Source organism: Capra hircus, chromosome 6 (assembly GCF_001704415.2).
Source record: "Capra hircus breed San Clemente chromosome 6, ASM170441v1, whole genome shotgun sequence".
Lineage (NCBI taxonomy): Eukaryota > Metazoa > Chordata > Mammalia > Artiodactyla > Bovidae > Capra > Capra hircus.
In genome coordinates, this window is record NC_030813.1 from 88,824,778 (window position 1) to 88,848,186 (window position 23,409).

Here is a 23,409-nt window from a genome sequence, read left to right on the forward strand (position 1 = left end):
TAGATAAATATTATCTGATCTCCAGAAGAGGAAAGATGTTTTTAAATATAAAAGAAGACATTCTTCACAAAGATACACAGGAGGGAGATGGTGAGATATATGGAGAGAGTAACTTGGAAACTTACAATATGTAAAATAGACAGTCAATGGGAATTTGTAGTGTGACTCAGGGGAAGTCGAACAGGGGTGCTGTAACAATCTAGAGAGGTGGGATGGGGGGAGATGGGAGGGATGTTCAAGAGAGAGGGGACATATATATACTTAATGGCTGATTCTCATTGATGTTTGACAGAAAACAACAAAATTCTGTAAAGAAATTATTCAATTAAAAAGTAAAATAAAAATCATATACATATAAAATACTCTTATATAACATGTAAATTTCCCAGAAAAAAATTGATCACATTTGACAAAGATTCACATCAGTACACAGAGATTTCTTCAAAAAATAAAGCCACATTTCCTTAGAAAATGACCAACTGACATTTTAAAAATGTTCTTCCAGGAGAAAACCTAAAAATAACCCAAGTATCCAACAATATAAAAGCACAGTCAGTTATACTCTTCAGCTAGAATATTATGCAATCACCAAAATAGAAGAACGCTCAAGGTATATATATTAAAAATTAGAATATTCTGAAGTCTAGTAAAAATATATCAGATGTGAGCAAAAGACCAAGACACAAGTATTAAGATATGCTTTTTCCTTATTCTTCAAAATCTTTACACAAAATATATATTAATGTAATTAAGGTTTCAAAATCCATATCCTTTGATCTAGAAATCTACTACAAGTTTTCTGAAATACAGAAAACACAGGAAAATACTCATTGCTAAATTATTTATAACAGCAAAAGAAAAAATTGACATATTTAAATTGATACTTCCAGAAAATATTTAAGGATACAGCAAAATATAAATATAAGGATACAGCAAAATATAAATAATGTGTGAGGAGACTTTTGCATCTGTCTTCATCAGTGATTGTTGTTCAGTTGCCAAGCAGTGTCTGACTCTTCGTGACCCCATGGACTGCAGCATGACAGGGTTCCCTGTCCTTCACCATTTCCTGGAGTTTGCCCATGTTCATGTCCACTGAATCAGTGATGCTATCCAACCATCTCATCCTCTATTGCCCTCTTCTTCTTTTGCCTTCAGTTTTCCCCAGCATCAGGGTCTTTTCCAATGAGTCGGCTCTTCCCATTTCAGCTGGCCAAAGGACTAGAGCTTAAACTCTAGCACCACTCCTTCCAATGAGTATTCAGGGTTGATTTCAAGATTGACTGGTTTGATCTCCGTGCTGTTCAAGGGACTCTCGAGAGTCTTCTCCAGCAACACAGTTCAAAAGGACCAATTCTTTGGTATTCTGCTTTCTTTATGGTCCAGCTCTCCCATCCATACATGATTACTGGAAAGACCATAGCCTTAACTATATTGACATTTGTCAGCAAAGGTGATATCTAATCTTAAAGCACTGTGATCAGAAAAAAATACTGAAATGATTGTAATTTTAAAAAATTTACCAAAGCTTGATTTGTGACCCAAGATGTGGAAAATGTTCCACATGCATTCTGGAGAATGTTCCATGTGCAATTGAGTAAAAAGTCCAATCTACTGTTTTTGGATGAATTCTAGCAAACAGAATCCAACAACACATTAAAAGGATCGTACATTATGATCAAGTGGGCTTTATCCCAGAGCTGCAAGGAGTCTTTAATATATGCAAAGCAATCAATGTGATATTAACAAATTAAAAGATAAAAACCATGTAACCATGTAATCATCTCAACAGATGCATGGAAAGCTTTTGACAAACTTCAACATCCCTTTATAGTAAAACTCTCCAGAAAATAGGTATAGAGAAGGAACATACCTCAACATAATAATGGTGATATATGACAAACCCACAGCAAACATTATTCTCAATGGTAAAAAACTGAAAGCAATTCCTCTAGGATTAAGAACAAGACAAGGGTGCCCACTATGGCCACTATTATTCAATACAGCTTTGGAAGTCCTAGCCACGACAATCAGAGAAGGAAATAAGAAGAAACCAGATTGGAAAGAAAAAGGAAAACTCTCACTGTTTACAGATGACATGATATTTACTAATACATAGAAAACCCTAAAGATGCCACCAGAAAATTAACTAGACCTAATCAACGAATACAGCAAAGTCACAGGATATAAAATTAATACACAGAAATACCTCACATTCCTATACACTCTAACAAGGAAAAGTCCACAACAGAAATTAAGAAAACAATTCCATTCACCGTTGCAACTAAAACAATAAAAGACTTAGGAATAAACCCACCTAAAGAGACAAAAGACTTGTATGCAGAACACTATAAAACAGTGATGAAAGAAATCAAAGATAAGGGTTTTCCCAGTGGCTCAGTAATAAAGAATCCGCCTGTCAGCGGAGGAGACACAAGTTCGATCCTTGGTCTGGGAACATTCCACATGCTATGGAGCAACTAAGCTCGTGCACCACAACTATTGAGCCTGTGCTCTAAAGACCAGGAGCCAAAACTACTGAAGCACGCACACTCTAGAGCCCGTGCTCTACAACAAGATAAGTCACTGCAATGAGAAGCCCACATACTGTGCCTAGAGAGTAGCCCCAGCTCTCCGCAGCTAGAGAAAAGTCCGTGCAGCAACAAAGGCACAGCACGGCCAAAAATAAATTAATTAATTAAAAAAAAAACTACAATGGGTTGTTACCTCACACCAGTCAGAATGGCCATCATCAAAAAAATCTACAAACAATAAACACTGGAGAGGATGTGGAGAAAAGGGAACCCTCCTGCACTGTTGGTGGGAATGTAAACTAATACAGCCATTATGGAGAAGAGTATAGAGATTTCATAAAAAAAAAAAAAAAAAAAACAACTGGGACTAAATCTACTATATGACCGAGCAATCCCACCACTGAGCATATACCATGAGAAAGCCACAATTATAAAAGATATATGTACCCCAATTCTCACTGCAGCATTATTTACAATAGCCAGGATGTGGAAGCAACCCAGATGTCCATCTATCTATGGATGGATAAAGATGGCATGGTACATGCATATAATGGAATATTACTCAGCCATATAAAGAATGAATTTGAGTCAGTTCTAGTGAGGTGGATGAACCTAGAGCCTGTTATAGAGTAAAGTAAGTCAGAAAGAGAAAAACAAATATCATATATTAACAGATATTAATATATGGAATAAGGAAAATTGATGAATTTTTTTCAGGGAAGTGATGCAGATGCAGATGTAGAGAACCGACTTATAGACACAGTGGGGAAGGAGAGTGGGATGAATAGAGAAAGTAGCATTTACAATATACATTATCATATATAAAATAGATAGCTGGTGAGAAATTACTATATAACACAAGGAGCGCAATCTGGAGCTCTGTGATGACCTTCGGGGTAGGAAGCTCAAGAGGGAGAGGATATATACATAATTATGGCTAATTTGCATTGTTGTACAGCAGAAACAAACACAACATTGTAAAGTGATTTTCCTCCAATTAAAAAATAAATTAAAGATACAATGTGTGGCAGGAAAAATCAAGATATATAATATTTTAAAATAACAGGGTCCTGATTTGTTAAAAAAGTGCATGTAACCGTATCTGCATAAAGAATGACTGAAAGGAAACAGCAAAATTTAGCATTGCTCATTTTAACTTTCTTTGAACCATTTTAAAATTTCCAAGTTTTCTATAAAATTTTATAATTAATGAAGCTTTCCATCTCATTCCTAAGACCTGAAATAGAGTGTTTGCCACTAGTAATAATATTAAACAGGTTTTTTTTAACTGCTTCAAAATGTATTTGCTTTTCGTAACATAGGCAGCTGAAAGTAATTTTTAGAATTTCTCATTAAACATGATTAGGCTTCTTTAACAGAGAAGGCAATTGGCACCCCACTCCAGTGCTCTTGCCTGGAAAATCCCATGGACGGAGTAGCCTGGTGGGCTACAGCCCACGGGGTCGTGAAGAGTCGGACACGACTGAGCAACTTCACTTTCACTTTTCACTTTCCTTCATTGGAGAAGGAAATGGCAACCCACTCCAGTATTCTTGCCTGGAGAATCCCAGGGACGAGGGAGCCTGGTGGGCTGACGTCTATGGGGTCGCACAGAGTCAGACATGACTGAAGCGACTTAGCAGTAGCAGCAGCATTGGCCACCATAGATATTTCACTGCAAATTTGCCACAACTTAGTCTATTTTAGTGTAACTCTCTCCACAACCCAGCAGTTTACATATAGTGACTATATGGTTTAGAGTTACAACAAAGTAACTGGTACTTGACTAAGCTTCCCATTTCTTCAGACAAAACAGGGGTATGATAACTGCAAAGAAAGAAGTGAATCCTACTACCTCTTCATCTTTCTACTACATCCACATTATTTGAGGAAAACAAAGCAGAGAACTCAAGCCCTATTTCGTTCAGGAGACAAAGTCCAGAACTTGGAGAAGCTGAGAATGCTAAAATTTATGAGGCAGAAAATTGGAGAGAACAATTAGGAACAGAATCATTACAGAGCTATAACCTAACAACTATAGAGGCTCCTACAGGGTTGGATTCAACCCTGTAAGAAGAGATTCAACCAGCCAGAGGAAAAGGATTTCACTGAACACTTCGGGTATTCGGTAGAGAATCCAGAAAGGTCACATATATGAAAGAATGGGGCTTCTCTAACTTTGGTGTATAAATACTAGAAAGATGCCATAAGAACGCTTCAAAACAAGCCTCAAAAGAATGAATCTTATTTGCAAATAATCTGCTAGTCAAAATTAAATTCAATACTTCTTAAAGAAGTACAATAATGTTTAGATATTTGACAACGTAATAATCACACTAAGTTAAGTGTATGTGTACTCAGTCATATCCAACTCTTCGCAACCCCATGGACTGTAGCCTTCCAGGCTCCTCTGTCCACGCGATTTTTCAGGCAAGTGTACTGGAGGGGGTTGTCATTTCCTTCTCCAGATCTTCCTGACCCAAGGACTGAACCGACATCTCTTGCATCTCCTGCGTTAGCAAGTGGACTCTTTACGAAGCCCAATAATCACATTATTCAGCATCAAACAAAATTACTAGGCTTGCAAAAAAGAAAGTACGTCCAGTAACTGGGGAAAAAACATAAATAGAAACAGATCTTGAAATGACAGGAATGGAATGAGCAAACAAAACTTTAAAGCTCTTTAAAATAATGCTCACAGATACAAAGAGAATGTGACCAAATTGCTGCAAGAAATAAAAATCTATAAAATTGAAAGATCAAAGAGAATTTCCATTGCTGAATAAAGTATTTGTTATTAAAAATGAACTGGATGACACTGCAGAAGGACCAATGAACTTGAGATAGAGCAATAAATACTATTTGAACTAAAGTTTGAAGGGAAAAACAACAACAAAAAAATACAGAGGCAATGTCACTTTTAGCAGGATGTTGTGCTTATATACTCAGTCACTAAGTTGTGTCTGACTCTTTACAGCCTCACAGAACAGCCCCACGGTCTGCCAGGCTCCTCTGTCCATGGCATTTCCAGGCAAGAATACTGGAGTGGGTTGCCATTTCCTCCTCCAGGGGATCCTCCCAGCCCAGCGACTGAACCCGCCTCTCCTGCACTGGCAGGTAGATTCTTTACCGCTGCACCATCTGGGAAGCCCTGATACAGGTAATAAAATGGAATAGTAAAAACACGCAATCTATTGAAACATATGAACCATGGAAAAAGGGGCAATAACGAAGTGGGACAAACAAAAAAATTAGCAAAACAGTAGACTTAAACATAAAATACTGATAACTACATTAAGTGAAAATGGATCAAAAACACTGATTAAAAGGCAGAGATTGACAGTCTGGATAAAAAAGCAAGAGCTAAATATATGATGCCTAAAAGAAACATACTTTAAGTATGAAGACAGAGAGAGGTTAAAAGAATAGAAAAAGACATACCATGAAAACATCAGCTGTGGCAAAGCTGGTAGAGCTATTATTAATATCAGACAAAGCAGAATTGAGATAAAACAAGGAATACTAACAAAGATAAAAAGGGACATTTAATTACATAAAAGGATTAATTTAGCAGGAATATATAATAATCCTAAATGTTTACGTACCTTGTAACAGAGCTCCAAGACATAATGGAGCAAAAATTGACAGATCAGAAAGAAAAAACAAGACTCTCATAATTATAGTTTAAATTTTGAAACTCATCTCTTAATCCTTGCTAGGCAAGTAGACGGAAAATCAGTCAGAACATAAACGACTTCAACATTATTAATTAACGTAATATAATTGATATTTATGGAACACTCACCCCATAACTGCAGAAAATATATTCTTTCTAGATACGCATGAACTTCTGTCAAAAATGAACCATATTTTCGACCATAAAACAAGTTTCAATATATCTAAAAGAACTGAAATTGGAGTACAGTATATTCTCTGACCACACATTAGACTTTTAAATAATCCACAAACTTTCTCAAAAATAGTTCCTCATCTGAGTGACAGATGATCATAAATGACTTGAGAAACTATCTTCTCAATTCTCCCAAGGAAAGAGATGTCTTAAGCATTAAAGTGTATTTTTCCCATCATGAAACCCCAGTTGAGAAAGGCAAAATGAATCAAAGAGGGAATCACAAGGAAAATTATAAAGCATTTAGAAGTAAGTATTATAATGAAAACACAACACATAAAAATGTGTGGTATATACCTAAAGCAGTGCACAGAAAGGGTATTTACAGCCTTTAATACAGTAGAAAAGATGAAACATTAAAAACAATAATCTAAGCTTCCATTTAAAATAACCAGAATAAGAACAAATTAAATCTACAGAGGAAATATAAGAGCACAGGTCAATGACACAGAAAATGAAGATAACATAGAAAAGTCAATGACATGAAATAAAATTAAAGTTTATAGAAAAAAAATTGATAAAGGTTTTACAGGAACAAAAGAGAAAATGCAAATTATCACTATCAGAACTGAAAGAATTACTAAAGAATAATTACAGATTACCATCATTTAAAACAATAAAGACCACTATGAACAACTTTATGTCACTTAATTCAACAACTTAGACTGAAATACACAAATTACGCAAAAAGAATTAAAACTTTCAAAACTGACAAAGAAAAGCTAAATAGCCATGTATCTATCAAAGGAAATGAATTTTTCATTAAAAATGTTCCCACAAATAAAACACAAGGTACAGATGGCTTCACTGCTCAACTCAATCACTCAAACAAATTTTCAGAAAATAGAAAAGAAAGGTATACTTCCAAACACTTTATAAGGCTAACATTTCTCTGATACAAAACAGCCAAATGTTTTTTTAAGAAAACTAAAGATCAATATGCCTTGTGAAGAACAATAATCCTTAATAATATATTGTAAACCAAACCCAGCCATATCCAAACAGGGTCATACATTATGACCAAATGCAGTTTATTCTAAGAATACAAAGTTGGCTTAAAATCCAACAGTCAATTAATATAATTCACATAATGACAGAACAAAGGAGGAAAATCAAGGATCATCTCAATAGAATCAGATGAAAGACCTTACAATTCAGTATCTTTTGATAATAAAAATTTTTAGCAAACTAGCTGGACAGGGAGGCCTGGCATGCTGCGATTCATGGGGTCGCAAAGAGTCGGACATGACTGAGCGACTGAACTGAGCTGAGGGGTAGATATCTTAACTAGATAAGGGAAGCAAGAAATAAGTATAAAGAACATCATACTTAATTAGGAAAAATTGAACACTTCCCCCGCTAAGATCAGAAACAAGGCAACTTGGTCCAATAGGTCACCAATTCTATTCAGTATTTTACTGGAGGTCCTACGTAGGCCAACAAGGCAAGAAATAAGAATTAAAGGCATAAAAAATAGGGGAGAAGCAGAGATAAACTGACTTAATTTGCAGAGACGACCATGCATGTAGAAAATTCTACCATCAAACAAACAAACAAAAAACAACCCCGGTTAACCAAGTGAATATAGCAAGCCAACTGGATATAAGATCAATATACAAATGGCCATTGCATTCCTATATATAAGCAACAAACAAATAAAATATAAAGAATTATCATTTACAGTAATCTAAGTATTTCATCTTGGCCTCTCCTAAACCAGGAAGAGGAGAAAGACTCTTAATCACTGTCATTGGAGATGACTCTTATCACTGGTGATGGCTCAAACTTAACTCTGCATAAGAAACTTCAATAGATAACCCAGTTACTTGGACAGTAAGGAGATCAAACCAGTCAATCTTAAGGGAAATCAACCTGAATACTTGCTGGAAAGACTGATGCTGAAGCTAAAACTCCAGTATTTTGGTAATCTGATGCAAATAGCTAACTCATTGGAAAAGTTGCTGATGCTGGGAAAGACTGAGCGCGCAGAAGGAGAAGACGGTATCAGAGGATGAGATGACTGGACAGCATTGCCGATGTAATGGACATGAACTTGGGCAAACTCTGGGAGATGGTGAGGGACAGACAGGCCTAGCGTGCTGCACTTTATGGGGTCACAAAGTGTCAGACACAACTGGACGACTGAATTACAATAACATTTACCAATCAGTTTTCCCATATCGTTGCCCTCCTACAATTTTCCACCAGAGAAATCCAAATTCTTTTTCCCTTGGCTAGTTAGGACACAATTTATCATCCTTTGTTAAGACGGCATACAAGCAGGACTTCCCAGGTGATTCAGTGGTAAAGAATCTGCCTTCCACTGCAGGAGACAATGGTTCAGTCCCTGGTCAGGGAACTGCGACCCAAAGACACTACATGCCATGGGGCAACTAAGCCCATGTGCCACAACTAAGATGTTATGGAACCAAAAAAAAAAAGAGGCATATAAGTCCCAAGCTTAATTGCTTCTTTGGGTTTTGACTTCTTTTCAATTTGCACATCTCAACCACTGAATCTAAGAGGGTAGAGAAGTCTTCCATCCCTTACAGGGAAAAGTTTAATAGAACATCTGTAAGGCCCAAACAGTGAAAACTACACAGAACTTCTGAAATGAATTTTTTTAAAAATCTAAATAAATGACCATCATGTGGGCCAACATTATGTCAGCTATACAAAATGCATTCCTAAGTCTGATACCGCCAACAAGCCATGAATTTGCAACCTCTGCTCTGAGTGTTCTAAATTTTATCCTTGAAACAAGCCAGACTACCAGAAAACTGAGTACTCAGGCTACAGTACTAGTTTTTTTAACCCAACTGAATTTTATCAGTAAATCCTTGGCTTACATTTTGTAGAAACTAATATCAAGCTTGTTTACTTTTAGAAGGATGGAGTTATTTAATACAATAAGCAGTAGGTCTAATACAGGGGCACAAAGAGAAATTATTTTCTAAGATCTAAATTCCATAAAATGTATCAATTCTCCAGAACATCCACCATGCTTACAGAGCTTATGAACAACACACATCTCAAAACTCATCAAGTATCTAATTTGGCTCTTGTTGCTAGTTAATTCAATCTACGTCAACATGCAGAAAACTAAGATCATGGCGTCTGGTCTGGTCCCATTACTTCATGGGAAATAGATGGGGAAACAGTGGAAACAGTGTCAGACTTTATTTAGGGGGGCTCCAAAATCACTGCAGATGGGGACTGCCACCATGAAATTAAAAGACGCTTACTCCTTGGAAGGAAAGTTAGGACCAATCTAGATAGCATATTGGAAACCAGAGATATTACTTTGCCAACAAAGGTCTGTCTAGTCAAGGCTATGGTTTTTCCAGTGGTCATGTATGGATGTGGGAGTTGGACTGTGAAGAAAGCTGAACACCAAAGAATTAACGCTTTTGAACTGTGGTGTTGGAGAAGACTCTTGAGAGTCCCTTGGACTGCAAGGAGATCCAACCAGTCCATTCTAAAGGAGATCAGTCCGGGGTGTTCTTTGGAAAGAATGATGCTGAAGCTGAAACTCCAATACTTTGGCCACCTCATGTGAAGAGTTGACTCACTGGAAAAATCCTGATGCTGGGAGGGATTGGGGGCAGGAGGAAAAGGGGATGACAGAGGATGAGATGGCTAGTTGGCATCACCGACTCGATGGACATGAGTTTGAGTGAACTCCGGGAGTTGGTGATGGACAGGGAGGCCTGGCGTGCTGCAATTCATGCGGTCACAGAGTCCGACACAACTGAGCGACTGAACTGAACTGAACTGAAGTCTATTTTACCACTGGCATTAACTTACTACTTCTGATTTTTGTATTTTTATTTTTCAGAATATATATACTCTTACAAGATACTTCAAATTCTTTGGTGGAATGAAATATCTTTTACATAAATGCATAAGGAATTTTTTTTAAAAGAGAGTCAAGGTATCCATACTAAAGAATTCAACATTTATCAAGCACATTATAAAGACATTAAAATATTTCTAATGTACACAGTCTAACATGACTTTTTAAGAGTAGAACAGGGTAAGAGATAATGAACTTGAAAGAAAGGCTAGACAGGAAAAAAACCCTAGGGAAGGAGAACTTTGAATAATGAATAGATGTTGAGGAGGGTAGCAGGTAAACACTGTAAGTAGTAACAGAATATTATAAAACAATGTAAAAGCCAACAATTCAGATTAAATGTAAAAATAAAGCTGGGTGGATAGAAGGATGTCAAATAATATTTCAGGTGCAAAACTGCACTTGTATTTGCTTCTTAAATGTGAAATAACAAAGCAAAACAAGTTTTAAACTTGTAAAACACACCATCACGTCAAACTTTTTGTTTAGAAGTTACTGAAGCTACTATCTTGAGTTCTAGTTAAGACTTTAATATATATAGAAGGGATCTTAGAAAAACTATACAGTACAATTTAACTTTAGAGACCAAAAAGTGCAAGAAGAAAAATACTTATTTCAAATAACATACGAAGACTATGTTAGAACTCCAACCTACAGATCTCCTGGGTTGATTTGAATAACATGATTAACTGTTAGCTCTTTTGCCTCATTCCATGTATATACCTAACCAAAACTAAGAGTTCAGAGAACTTTCCAAGATAAAAACACAGTACAGTAATTCCCTCACTGTACATGTGTAACTCCAAATGCAAAACAAGCATTTACTGTGTTCAAGATACAATGCTAAGTCACTGAGGACATCAAGAAGAATAAAACTATTCACAGAAAATCATACAATCTCACTATAAGCTCAAGACAATGAAAAAGGAAGCCTATTAAATATAGAAATACTTAAAAGTTAATGTTGATGTAATTTAGCATTCTCACATATCATACTTTATAAAAGATATATTCTTTGTAATTTATAAAATATTTACAAAATGATCTACCTAAGAAGACTTTTTTCATATGGCATATATAGGGCCTTCTTAATATTTTGGTTTCTTAAATACATTTTTTTAGAAGAAAGTAACTTTCTATCCACTACTATCTCCATTTATTTCATAAATAAAACTAAAAAAAAAACAGGAAAAATAAAATGAGAAAGATATTTTGAGATGATAATATTGTACAAATGTGACAAAATAATAAAAAGGAAAATTTTCCAATATTTGTGAACACTTCAACACCAGCACAAATTTTTGTAAAATCTTAACCAGTACTTCCTTATGGAACATAAGAATTTAGAAACTATTTCTCAAACTTGCTCAAATAGTTCATACAAATATATGTTGATCTTTGTATGATGACAGGGCATAAATTACAAGTGTAGAATGTGACAAAGACTGAAGAAATGGCAACAGAACAAATTCAAGGTTAGAACCAGTTAAGGATAAACACTAGTTAGAAAAATAAGAAGGTCAACAAACAAGGAGTTAGGCTGTTCAAAATATCCAAACATCAAGAGGAGGAGAAGAATCTAGATAATCTGTAGCAGGCGTAAGAAATCAAAACAAAGTGGACAGCAAGTATCAAAAGTCAGAAGCAGACTAAATGATAAAAGGCTTGAGACTAAAGAAGGAATTCAGACTACAGAAATCACCAACAAGCAGTATTAACAGTGGATTAACATTGCTTCCCATCTCAATGAATGCATGCATGCTAAGTCACTTCAGTCGTGTCCAACTCTTAGCAACCCCACCAGGCTCCTCTGTCCATAGGATTCTCAAGGCAAGAATACTGGAGTGGATTGCCAGGCCCTTCTCCAAGAGAATCTTCCAACAGTCACTTGGAATTTGGTAGGTGGGGAGAAGAGTTGTATGCAGCATTTAAGAAGCATAAAGACAAGAGATGTGCAGATGTTATAGATCCTCTTTTCCTATGAGACCACATGATTTCAGGGCCAATTTCAAAATTAATTTGTGGCAAAAACATAGTACATACAAATACAAGGGGAAAGTATCAAGTAGATTTTAAACAACTTAATTTGCTACTTTGCAAAGGAAGGTGAAATGGCTTAGTCTGGAAAACCAAGATCAGGGACGTGGGTTCCATTCCTGGTCAGGGAACTAAGATAAGATCCTTAGTTGCAGGGCAACTAAGCCTGTGCATAACTACTGAGCTCCAAAACTACTGAACCCACACACTTTAGAGCCTGTGCACCACAATGAAAAAGAACCTGTGTGCCATAACTAACACCCAAAGCATCTAAATAAACAAATAAATGAAAAGAAGCCTAAAATCTTCAAAGAGAAAAATATTTGAATTTGACACATACTTCATCTATTTGTTTCCACTCGCTAACATGAGTAATTCAAACAGTTATAATTTATAAACTCCTTTCCTAATCATTCTGAACTATAACAAGACATTTGATGAAAAAGTTTTTAATCTTTATTCATCTTTATCAAAATTAAAAGTATTACATAATGTTATTCTGCAAGCAAAACCACTTCTACTTATATCTAGCTTCCTTCACTCACTATTTCACGAAGGAATCTTCGAAATCCTTTTCTATAAATTCTGAATGACGAATTGCAAAACAGTATTTAAATTTTTTTCCACAAAAATTTTCCCGTTTTATTTTATATCTGCTATATTGTAGTTGAAGGATAGAGAAACCTAGAGTGACAAAAGAAGTGAGAGAAGTTGGGACTGTGTAATAAATTTTAAAATTTGATAATATGGTAAAAGAAAACATTTTAATCAAATAGACTTAAATCTAAATCTTAGTTTTATGCCATTACTGACTGTAAACTTGGGCAATATACTAAACTAGCGGTTACTCAATTATGATCCGCGAGATCTATAGGGATCCTCAAAACTGTTTCAGAGGGTCTGTGAAGTCAAAACTATTTTTATAATACAGTACTAAAATGTTATTTGCCTGTTTCATTGTATTGACATTTACACTGATGATACAAAAATAATGGTGGGTAAAACTGCTATTCCCTTAACACAAATCAAGGCCATATCACCAATCATCATATCTTGTCTGCCATGCACTCATAATTAAGTGAAAAAAATTAAGGGTGAATTTCTTATGAAGTAAGTATTTTCCAACTGACCAGAGTACGATGCTACAAAATCATGCACCAAATGATCTACTCAAGATACATAAAAAATCAGTGGGTTTTAACTGAACAAAGTTCAAAAAATTCACTGATAATGTTTCAGATTCTACACTACAACTAATCTCCAGGAAACCATCATAGTTTTAGGACTGGTATCAAAGAAGAATATTCACAATTATCAAAAGGGCTATTAAAATATTCTAAATGTTAAGATGATATTTTTTCTTAGACTTCCTCAAAAATAATGTATTGCAACAGACTAAATATAAAAGCAGACATATCTTCTATTAAGCCAGACTTCAAAGGTATTTGTAAAAATCTAAAGTAACACCATTCCTCTCAGTTGTTTTCTTTCGGAAAAGTTATTTTTTATAAAATTAAGTTAAACTGTAACAGCACAATCCTTCTGTATAATAACTTAAAATTTTCAACAAATTGTTAACTAATATGGTCAATTTCCACTGTCACTATAAAATTATGTGGGTATTCTACGTATAACATATATCTATCTGTCCATATATAGCCAGTTAGTTAGAAGCATGGTTCCATCCAAGACCAATATTAATGGCCAACAATCTAGCCACTCATTAAACCAAAACCAAAAGTTACCTCAAGATATTTGTAAACACCTCCTGAAAGACCTTTGTTTTGGCAAATCTGGAAGCTAGGTACTAAAACCAAACCAGTGATTAAGCAAGAATACATCAAAATATATTCAGCAAGTCTGTAGTGATCAAGTCACTTCAACATCAGAATGAGTGATTCAGTCAAGCATCAGAACAGGGACCCAAATAATTCACAAACAGAAAGTGCCAGCGCTGCTATATGTATATGCAGGTAACACATGATGTAGAACTTTCCTAAAGCATGTTTCACAATATGTTCCACCTTAACCACCAGACTATGTTGAATTAATGTGGGACTAGTAGCATTTGGACAATCCTGACATTACTTTCTTGTGAGAGTAACATTAATTTACATATCTGTAGTTACATTATCTTTTGCAAGCTGTTTGAAACCTTCACTTGAAAGGTTTGAAACTACTCCACTAAAATATTAGTCTTCTTTAGAGGGATTACTAACGTTAAGTCTATCTTTTAGTCATCTTCTACTACTCTCATATGCATTCTCTCAAAGTTGGTGTATGAAAGCAGTGCTGCAACTTCTGCCCCTCCATTCAAGATGGACTCAACTTTCAAATAAGAGTATTCATAAAGCATAATACAGCACAGACGTGAATGTCTGTACATAGAGTATATGGAAGCAAGCATATGTGAGCGTGTTATATGAACATCTGTATAACAACATACTGATATAACTGGCAACAGCAAAATCTTTACAAATAAATAGATGACAATGACATCTAGGGGACTTTCTAGACAGCCTGACATTCATAAATAGGCATAACAATTAGACAAGCACACACACAAAACTGAAAAGTGCTTAAAGAAAAATATTTGCTTACTAAAAAAAGAAATCAGGATGCTAAAACTATCCAGAAAAACAAATGAAGTAAAATACAAGCATTCAAACATACATCTATACACATCCTGAATTTAATGTTTAAATACCAATGACAGACATTCTGTCTACTGAAATTTTACTTTGATGAAGCAAAGCTAGCTGGACTAATCTCACTGAATTTCAACTGCCTAGCATATTGAAGATGCTCAATAAATTCTGGAGTGAAATTATAGGATTCAATATAGCCAACAGGTCTAATGTCTCCAAAACCTCTTAGCGAATGGAGAATGCTACATTTATTAATTCAAATAACTTACATATTTAGCTAAACTTTTTTGTCTCTAGGTCAAATTATATTTATGTCCCAAGAGTAACTCCCAGGGGCTTCCCAGGTGGCACAGTGGGAGAATCTGCCTGCCAATATCAATCATTTTATATCAATCATCCTGGCAAAGACTAGACAAAGAGACAAGTGGAATGCTTTCCTGTTTTGCCTAGGTCCATTGGGGCACTGTTTCCTTGTATACAGCTGAGACTCTCTCTGGCTGTTTTTTGCTAATGAGTAGAATACCAGGTTCCTCATGAAATGATGGAGAAGGTGATGACAACCCACTCTAGTATTCTTGCCTAGAAAATCCCATGGACAGAGGAGCCTGGTAGGCTACAGTCCACGGGGTCGCAAAGAGTCGGACACGACTGAGCGACTTCACTTTCTTTCTTTCAAAATACTGCGGGTTCTATTCCTGGGTAAGGGAGATTCCCCTGGAGTAGGAAATGAGAACCCACTCCAGTGTTCTTGCCTGGAAAATTCCATGAACAGAGAAACCTGACAGGCTACAGTCTTTGGGGTCGAGAGTCGGACATGACTGAGGGGTGCGCATGCACACACACACACACGCATATATGAGTAACTCCAAGTCTTCTTAGTGAAAAATGTCACCAGTATTATACTAACTATATAGATACAGAATTTAGAAATTCATGGAAGACTTACTGATATAACATATGAAGGATATGCATTATATAAGCCAATATATTTCACAGAATAAAAAGAAATATAACAGGACACTATCAAAAGAGTTTACTTTGCAGAGCTTTTATATCATTACTAAAAATAATTTTTAAATAAATAGCAAGTGGACTTCCCCTGTTTAGATGAAAATGTACCATTTACCACTAGCCCATAATGGTGACAAATCAAAAAGAAACAACAATGTCCCTGTGACTTTTTCAAGATTATTAAAACCCCTCCAATCTCAAGATAAATACAAATGCAAGAAATAGTTCCATAATAAACCTACTTAATATGTTTAATCAAATCCTTAATGTAGTTACATCCAAAAAAGTTCAGCCAAATCCTCAACCCACTGAATATCTAAGGAACAACCACAGAGATGTAGGGCTTTTAGCTTACATATTACAACCTGTAAAATAAAGTACAGATGAAGCTAGACACTCTAGATCTAGCTGACACAGGAACAAGACTGGGCAAGTTACTATTCTTAAAAATGTAAATATTTTTATTTTCAAAACACTGGTACTTTTAAAGGCAAAAATGTATCAAATGCTATACCCTGAAGAAAGTATTTTGAACTTGATTAAAATTAAAAGAAATACTTATAAAATTTTTTCATTTCTAAAGCAATCCTTAAAGAAAACTACTAAACATGGTTCAAAGAGAATAAAACCAGAATATATAGTAATTGAGTATCTGACCTCTCATATGTTTTGTTTTCATATTTTAAAAGCTTATATAATATCTCAGGTTTATACGCATAGCACTTGGACACACAAACTTGGAAACACTCCCCCCTCCCCCCAAAAATAAATGTTTGGAGAACTTTTTTTTCCTCTTGATCTTTCTAAGTACTAAGATCCATTATTACATACGACTCAGAGGAAGAACATCAAAGTTCTAAAATTATAATCATGTCTCAGCAAAAATAATATAAGCAAAAAAAAAAAAAAGGTATTTATGTAGGCTGCCTATCACCTGTAGGTGGCCATTTTCCTGAATATTAGTTAAGGTGGGCAAAAGGAACAGAAACACTTTGACTACTTTGGTTTGGAGAAAAAAATCACTGACCAGATTATCTAGATAATTTAAATAACTATTCTATTAAACCCATTACTATAGAGAGCTGAGAAGCAATGATACAAGTTGAAATCAATCTTTTTCTGTTGTACTATCAGTTTAAGAAACTTACAGTACTCAAGACTGATGATCACTTAAAAATGTACATTAAATACATGTGGGTATATACAATAAACAATCACAGTTTAAAAGGTAAACCACAGCATTACAAGAATTATTCTGCACTAATTCACTAATGATGTTGATTTTAAGTTTTCTCTTTAAGACTTAAATAAAAGTACCTTGTAAAATGTATGATTCAAAAGACGAAGTTATATTCAAAGACAGAAAAAAAAAAGGAATTCAGTGTTTAATGTAAATAACCAGAAATCTACATAAAATTCCAGATGCTCAATAAATAAGTCATAATGATAAAAATTATGGAAAAAAATATGGTGATAAACTTCAAATGGCTTAGTATTAGATACAATAATAAAATTATCACTGTGGTATATAGATGAACTTCATTATTCATTATTAGACATTTACACAATGAGTTAACTCATTAAAATTTTCTAGGAAGCTCATTGTATAAAATATGCCATATGAGGTACTTTAGAAAATGGTACATTTAGCTTCAGAGTTAGGAAGTTTATTCTTTTTAATCTTTTACTATTAGCATTAGGTCATCAAGAGTACTTTTTTAAAAAATACTTATTTGGCTGTGCCAGGTCTTAGTTGTAGCATGCAGGATCTTTAGCTATGATATGCAAACTCTTAGTTGTGCCATGTGGGATCTGGTTCCCTGACCAGGTATCGAACCTGGGGCTCCCTGCATTAACAACAGTCTTAGCCACGGGACCATCAGGGACGTCCCCATTATGAGTATTTTTAATATTTGAAAAGAAGAATATTTCATTACTAGTTGGAAATTTTTCACTTCTAGTCTGCCAATACTTGACAAATACTCATTTAAATAAAGTAACATGAAATAAAGACAAAATTACTCACTTAGTATGGTGTAATGTGACAGGTATATAGGAATCAAATTAACAGAGAGAAAATTAGGACAAACAGTTAAAATTACAGAGAGTAAATAACCTCTGCAACTAACTAGTAACTATGAACAAGTTAGGTAACGTAAAATTTTACCATGACATTAAACACTTCTAGTGCTTTAGTGGGAATAATGAAAAGTCAACTTTTAAGGTAGTATTAGAAAAATTTACACTTAAGGCACAAAACTATGCCCAAGTAGGTTTTTCTCAGAAAATAAAGACTTCTAAAATCCATTATATGCTGAAATTTAAAATGACCAAAGAAAATGTCAGATCAATTTACTGAAATCTATAAGGTATGCTTCTTTTAAAATTCAAAGCAAAAGTTTTAAAAAGCAAATAAAAATGTCCTCCTACAACTTTATAAATAGACTTGTTTAATCTGAACTACTAACAGTCATGTGACCACTGCTAATTACAGAAGTTCCTCAATAAAAATATATATCACTATTTCTAAGTGAATAATTTACCATACCATTTCTAAGGAAACTCACTAATAGTATCAAAATTAAAAAAAAGAAAAGAGGAAAAGAATGGAAATTAACCAGAGAATTCAACTCAGACAATAAACTCTAAGGAGAGGGGGAAAGAGTATGTTGGCAGGTGTCTGCCAAGGAGCTAGATAACACAATAGAATCAGTTTTCATTCTGCAGAACAACCATGAGACTTGCTGCAATGTCAGCTCCAAGCACACACTGAGGGACTCCAGAAAATGCTCATTGATCATGCAGCACTTTATAATGCGCATAGGCTTTTTTCTCCTGTTAACCCCGCCTGGCTTCCCTTTGCAGTTTATTCTCCTAAGCCCTCTCCCCATAACAAATTCTTTTCCTGAGGACAGTAAAATATTTAATAAATTATCTTAACAGTCTAAGTATTAGGAATATCACTCATCATCATTAAATCATCATAAAAATTAGCCAGTTTTTTTTAATAAGGAGGGAAAAACCCTACAGACCCCAAAATAAGAAAATGAGTTAAATATTTGTCTATAAATAAAAATATTTTATGGTATACTATATCCAAGGCCAAAACCAATTATAGTTTCACTTTGACATGTATTTCCTTGCACTGATTTATACGCAAATAGGTTCTGTAACACTGACACAAGGAGGAAAAAAGAGAAAATACAATTCAAATTTTCATGACTCAAAATGCAGATTTTTGTGAGCTCTCAAGCACTGGTGCCTTAAATTTTACAGTCTTTTAATTTTTAATTAAATAATTTATTTTATAATAATCAAAGTAACATGAAAAACCTAGAACCAGAATGTACCAGCTAAATTAGGCAATTAGATTGATATATATGCTTAATTTTACCCTAGAAACTAAAATAAGCAGCTGTTTTTAATAGTTAACTACAAGCAAGAGTTGTGGGCTTAGATATGTAAATGAATTCTAAGACATATGATACTAAACCTACTCAAAGCTGCTTTGCAGACCCCACCTTCTAATGAGTTAATCTAAAGGTCACCACCAGCACAAGGCTTTTTATTAAGTCCAAAGCCCTTTCCTTCTTTCTTTTTTCCCCCTATCAAACATATATCTACAATTTACACAACATTAAGTTTAAACAAATTAATTCTAGACTTATTTAGTAATCGTGTGAACTAGATTGCCACATTCTCACACGGAATAAGGTCTGACCGTATCTTGCTTTTATGCTCTGCCTCTCTTTGCTCTCTCCTCTAATCTATTCATCTGTAAAATAATTCCGGCAGATAAGATTTCTTTGTTCAGATTTCAACTTTCATTTCATTTACAAACCTAGCCCTACCTCAAGAATGTCTTCTAGAACATATGCTTCCATTTCAGCCGCTGTCTCCACCATGTTTTATCAAACTGCCATGTTTCTTACTGCACTATGATTAGATCATTGCCAGCAGGAACACTCCTCTGTGTCAGCAAGGGAACAGGAAATGGAATGTTCTATTACATGCCTAAAGCAGCTTAGCTGTTCACTAGCCAGGCATCTACCAAAAGAGCAGGGGGTGACTCACTGTGTATTTTTTAAAGATACAGAAGCTCTATTCCAAAGCAAACTTCAGTCAAGTAATTTCCACAGACAAAATAGATACAGTCTCTTATGTTTTACCATTTCAAATTTCACAATTTCAAATTTTCAAAAAATAAATAATAATGTATTTTTTAAAAAGCTTAAACACATCTGGCTTCCTGGTTGAACAAAAGAGGTTGAAGTGGGTTACGTAGCAATTTATCCTTAGTAAAGCCTTGTAGTGAGATTAATGGCTGTATTAAATACACAAAGAGGGAGGCAAGGTGATATCAAATTAGGAATTTGTTACATCAGGCATATGCATTATATAATACATATAGGAGTGGACTTGCAGGTGTTAAAATAATAATTTAATGTAGCTTTTTAATGGTAATCTGGTATTCTATAAACTAATTGCTTGGAAATATCAAAGAGAAGTGAGATTAATATTCAACAGATTCACAATCATTGAAGCAAGCCATAACACATCAAGATTATATGCTCCTTCTAGAAATGCCTTTAACTTTATTTACTAACCAAAGAAATGGCCTCTCCCTCCCTCGTAATAAATACTACAAAAGATTAAAATATTTCAGATGCATCAAATTTAGAAACACTGGTTCTGGATCATTAAACAGCAAATATGGGTGACTCATGGCAGAGCTAATTTTTTATTATATTTACCACTGTAATAGAGCCTTAGTTCAGTGAAACTATTGAGCTGACCAGAAAGTTTGCTTGGGGCTTTCCATAATATCTTACAGAAAAACTCAGAACTTTTTGGTCAACCCAATACTCTGCCAAATTTCTTCCTTATATAATCTAGAATATAGAAAACACAATGGGAAAGGAAAAATGTTTTATGCTCTGTTCTGTAGTATTAACAAAATAACCCTGCACTTTAAGAGTGCCATACAAACTGAACTTGAAGTAATCACTCAATTAGATTAACAACTTTAATTGTAACTCTAAGGTGAACAGTTCCTCTAGTCTAAATTTTTCTAACCTAACTAAAGAAAGTGAATTTTTTTAAAGAGAAGGAAAAAGAAAAAAATTAGAGGGAGTTATTATTAACACATATGGTCAACTCTAAGAGATGATATGAATGGCCTTTCCAGTAATGTCTCCTCAAAGTGATGTTGTTTTTTAGTATAAACACCTTGTAATTTTCTTGGGCCTTAGTTTATTTATTTGTAAAATGTGATAACATTAACTCAACAATGGATTGTTGGGCATCCCTGATGACTCAGTGGTAAAAAGTCCACCTGTCAAAGCAGGAGACATGCATTCCATCCCTGGTCCAGGAGGGTCCCACATGCCACAGAGCAACTAAGCCTGTGTACCACAACTACTGAGCCTGTGCTCTTAGAGCCCAGGACCCAGAACTACTGAAGCCTATGCACCCGAGAGCCTGTACTCTGCAACAAGAGAAACCAGTGGAACGAGAAGCCTGTGCAGGCAACTAGAGAGTAGCCCCCACTGGCCGCAACTAGAGAAAAGCCCACACAGCCAAAAATAAATAAATCTTTAAAACAAACAAAAAACAAAAATGTACTGTCTACTGTATATCAGAAACTATCCTAGGTACAATAAACAAGACAGATAAAATTTCTTCTAAACAGGTATATATGAAGATTCAATGAGATAAAGTATCTACTTCTCAGTTTCTGATTATTTAGAAGATATTTTTATTGGGTCAGGCAATATACAAATCACTATTTTTTTAAACAAACAAGTTATTTAACCTTCACAATACCCTGCTGCTGCTGCTAAGTCGCTTCAGTCGTGTCCGACTCTGTGCGACCCCATAGATGGCAGCCCACCAGGCTCCTCCGTCCCTGGGATTCTCCAGGCAAGAATACTGGAGCAGGTTGCCATTTCCTTCTCCAACGAATGAAAGTGAAAAGCGAAAGTGAAGTCGCTCAGTCGTGCGCGACTCTCAGTGACCCCATGGACTGCAGCCTGCCAGGCTCCTCTGTCCGTGGGATTTTCCAGGCAAGAGTACTGGAGTGGGGTGCCATTGCCTTCTCCGCACAATACCCTAGGTGATAATAATTGAAACTAATAACATTAATAACTACCTTGTGCTTCCTAATGTGATAAACTATTTTAAGCATTTTGTATATATTAACGCATTAAATCTCAATAAAAGAAAGGCAGGAACTATTATTATCTCCATTCTGGAAACTGAGGTACAGAGAAGTTAAGCAACTTTCCCAACTTACTCTCAACTAAATTAACAAGCTAAGACTTCAACCCAGGTAATTGGCTCCAGTTTGTCCTCTGAACCATCTACTATACTTCCTCCAGATGGTATGGTCCTCATTTTACAGATAAGAAAATCAAGTTGCACACAGTACACAGTTATAAAGCACAGGTGGAATTCAAACCCAGAACAGTCTGACTCCAAAGGATGTGTGAAATTAATGGAAAACAAATGATATTAAAAACATTATCCCAAGATCATATATAGTGCTTACATTTCTGTTTGGAAGCTTCTCAAACAAAATAATGTCCAGTGTAGAGACACAGCTTATGAAGAACTAGAAAACTGGCTCTCACTATTTCCCTACTTCCAGTTCAGTCTGTTCCTTACCTCAAATAAATTGCCTCATCCTTAGATTAAGGGAAGTCAACAACAAAGTTTCTTTCTCAAACCTTTTTCCAACAGAAGCAAGTAATGACAGATTTGAATTCAAGGAACTCAACGTTAAAACAGTCTTATTCCCCATAAGATAAGAATAGGCTTTCTAACTTTAACAAATCATCAGGCCTCTAAGGTTCAAGTCAATCAAACCATTCACTGTCTCTTTCTCCTCTGCTCTAGGACAATACAGTGCTGCTCTTAAGCTTTTCTGACCTTTACTGTTAAGTTTTCCCTAATAAAGATGTCATTATACCTTTCTTACAGAATTATAGATATTTATATATCATGTATCATGTCTCTCCCTTACAGATCACAAGCTTGATGAAAGTAGGCAACGCTTTGTTTGCCAATGTATACCCAGAGCCAGCAGTCTCTGGCAGAGTGCAAGGACTTGAGTATTTGTTGATTAAATTAACAAATGCATGAATAAAAGAATCATTTGATATCCAGTTATGCATCCTAATCCCTTTATCTTATTTATTTTTGGCTGTGGTGGGCTTTCTCTATAGTTGTAGTCAGCGAAGGCTACTCTGTTGCGGTGCACAGGCTTCTCTTGTTGCAGAGCGTGGCCTCTAGGGCCAGTGGGTTTAGTAGCTGTGGCATATCCGCGGCAGGTGGAATCGTCCAAGACTAGGGATTGAACTTGTGTCCTCTGCATTGGCAGGCGAATTCTTAACCACTGGACCACCAGGGAAG

At 35.2% G+C, this 23,409-nt stretch overlaps 1 protein-coding gene across 5 annotated transcripts in view; it reads right to left on the reverse strand.

Annotated features, from left to right (window-relative positions):
- The window catches only part of ANKRD17 (ankyrin repeat domain 17), a 168,121-nt gene that overhangs the window by 112,216 nt on the left and 32,496 nt on the right, over nucleotides 1-23,409 (reverse strand). The window contains exon 1 of one of the 5 annotated variants that reach the window (XM_018049564.1): nucleotides 19,848-20,091. The exons of the other annotated variants lie outside the window; for them this stretch is intronic. Coding sequence (XP_017905053.1) covers nucleotides 19,848-19,901 — 54 coding nt within the window. The 5' untranslated portion in view covers nucleotides 19,902-20,091. Of the gene's footprint in view, nucleotides 1-19,847; nucleotides 20,092-23,409 lie in introns of those variants that run through there. 5 annotated transcript variants of the gene reach the window in all.